The following is a 1701-nucleotide window of genomic DNA, read 5'->3' as shown; positions in this document are numbered from 1 at the left end:
AGCTAATTTAAAAGTTACAACACATTGACTTTCAGTTTCCCAAAACTCAAACTGCCTTGCCTCATGAAATTTATGCTTTACTGCTCTCAACTGGAATGCCCCCTTCTCGTCCATCCTTTCTGCTTTCCTATAAGTCATAGAGGGTGACTCAACATTTACTTTATATGACTGCAGCTTTTAACCTCAAAGATTCTATGGGCAGAAGCTGGGCCTTTATCTGAGCAGCTCCAGTACTGTTACGGAGCCTTCCAAAAAGCAGATACTCAAATGATGTTTGGGGAATATAAGAGACAGTGAGCAAGAGATCTAACTTATTAAATTTAATTTCTCCTATATTGTTAAGCTAAACATATCAAGGCATAAATGATTTAATTTTACAAAACAAAAGACTGAAAGAAATGAAGAAAACCAAGATCATGTTTTATTATTTTTTTCTATTTCACTATCTCAATTATTTTACTGGGGGTTCTTTGGTATTTCCAAAAAAAAAAAATCCCTTTTGGTGACGTTATATTTGCTTGACTGGATGAAAAAAGCTTCAGACTTCAATAGGATTGAGAGAAGCTGCTGAACTTGGCCCTGAGACAGTCTTGGCCACTGCAGTAGTGCCAGTCTCGGCTGCATCTCTGGCTTGGGCTCTCTTCCTCATCGTACAAAGTCTCTTCATATTGTGATGAGAAGGCACCTGGAGCAATATCATTGACCTTGGCCAAATATTCTAGGACTCTCATCTTGCTGGTTTTGGTGTAGGCTCTTGGATCACAAAGGAATTTATAGCATGCAGGATAACTGCAGGGCACCCAGTGGCACTCCAGGTACTTTAGCCTCACAAAATCCTGAGTGATGAGCTTCCTGGGCTCTCCATAGATGTAGTGCTTCTTCCCATCATATATTTGCATCATACCCAGAAATTTCCAGATATCTTCCTCATTGGCACAGTTGCCTTTCAGGAAGATCACAACCAGGAGAGTCATGAGGAGACAAGTCTTGGGTAACCTTTTGCCAGCATGAATCCTCCCATTGTTGGGGAGTTTCAGCTTGCTGACAGGGTCATATAAGTAACAAGTTGGGTGGACTTCCTTCAAGTCAACTGCAAAGACAACCTCAATGTGCTCAGAAGGTCTTCTGAGAATCTCAGCAAACTGGTTTTGGTATCTTGGGTTGACAATCTTCAGCATATCTTCCTTCAAAATACACTGTTTCATTTCGAACTTGTAGAGCAGGAACTGCTCCAACAAACCCACCTTTATATTTATGAAATTGCTGCATGAACTCTCAGTGAAGGGGGAGACCTCTAAGGAACATGGGTACTCCTCATCTCTACTGTTAGCCTCTTTGTCAGATCCTGTGTTAAAAACGCCTGCAGAAGTCATGGTACTGGATTCGCAAGGCTCCTAAGAAGTGCCATTTGACTCAGCAGCAGATGAGCTCTGGGGAATATCCCCAAGAACAGGAAAGGAAGTGGGGAGGGGCTCATCTTCCACTTCTTCACTGACCTGAGCTCCACTCTGAACCTGAGAGTCATCTTGGATCTGGTAGTGTTTCTCACAAATGTGAAGCTTACTGTTCTGATCCTGAGACATGTTGACTCTGATAAAGGATAGCAGGCAGGAGAATGAGTAGGAGAACAGGTCAAGAGAGTCTACTGGAGGAGGAAGATTGAGAGGGTCTGTGCACCTTCAACGTGGAAATTCTACAGTA

General features: G+C 42.4%; 1 protein-coding gene across 1 annotated transcript; it reads right to left on the bottom strand.

Annotated features, from left to right (window-relative positions):
* Positions 1–406: 406 nt before the first annotated feature.
* Positions 407–1373, bottom strand: LOC105506858 (melanoma-associated antigen B5). Its single transcript, XM_011935145.1, has one exon. It carries the CDS (start codon positions 1371–1373, stop codon positions 546–548), a length of 828 nt encoding a protein of 275 aa, XP_011790535.1. The 3' UTR covers positions 407–545.
* Between the last annotated feature and the right edge of the window lie 328 nt (positions 1374–1701).

This window comes from Colobus angolensis, unplaced genomic scaffold (assembly GCF_000951035.1).
Source record: "Colobus angolensis palliatus isolate OR3802 unplaced genomic scaffold, Cang.pa_1.0 Scaffold140, whole genome shotgun sequence".
In the NCBI taxonomy this organism is placed as follows: domain Eukaryota; kingdom Metazoa; phylum Chordata; class Mammalia; order Primates; family Cercopithecidae; genus Colobus; species Colobus angolensis.
This window is presented reverse-complemented; position numbering and strand designations above follow the sequence as displayed.

What these genes read in the sequence shown, in the direction of transcription:
- LOC105506858 (XM_011935145.1), bottom strand. Translation starts at nt 1,373, where the DNA reads ATGACTTCTGCAGGCGTTTTTAACACAGGATCTGACAAAGAGGCTAAC.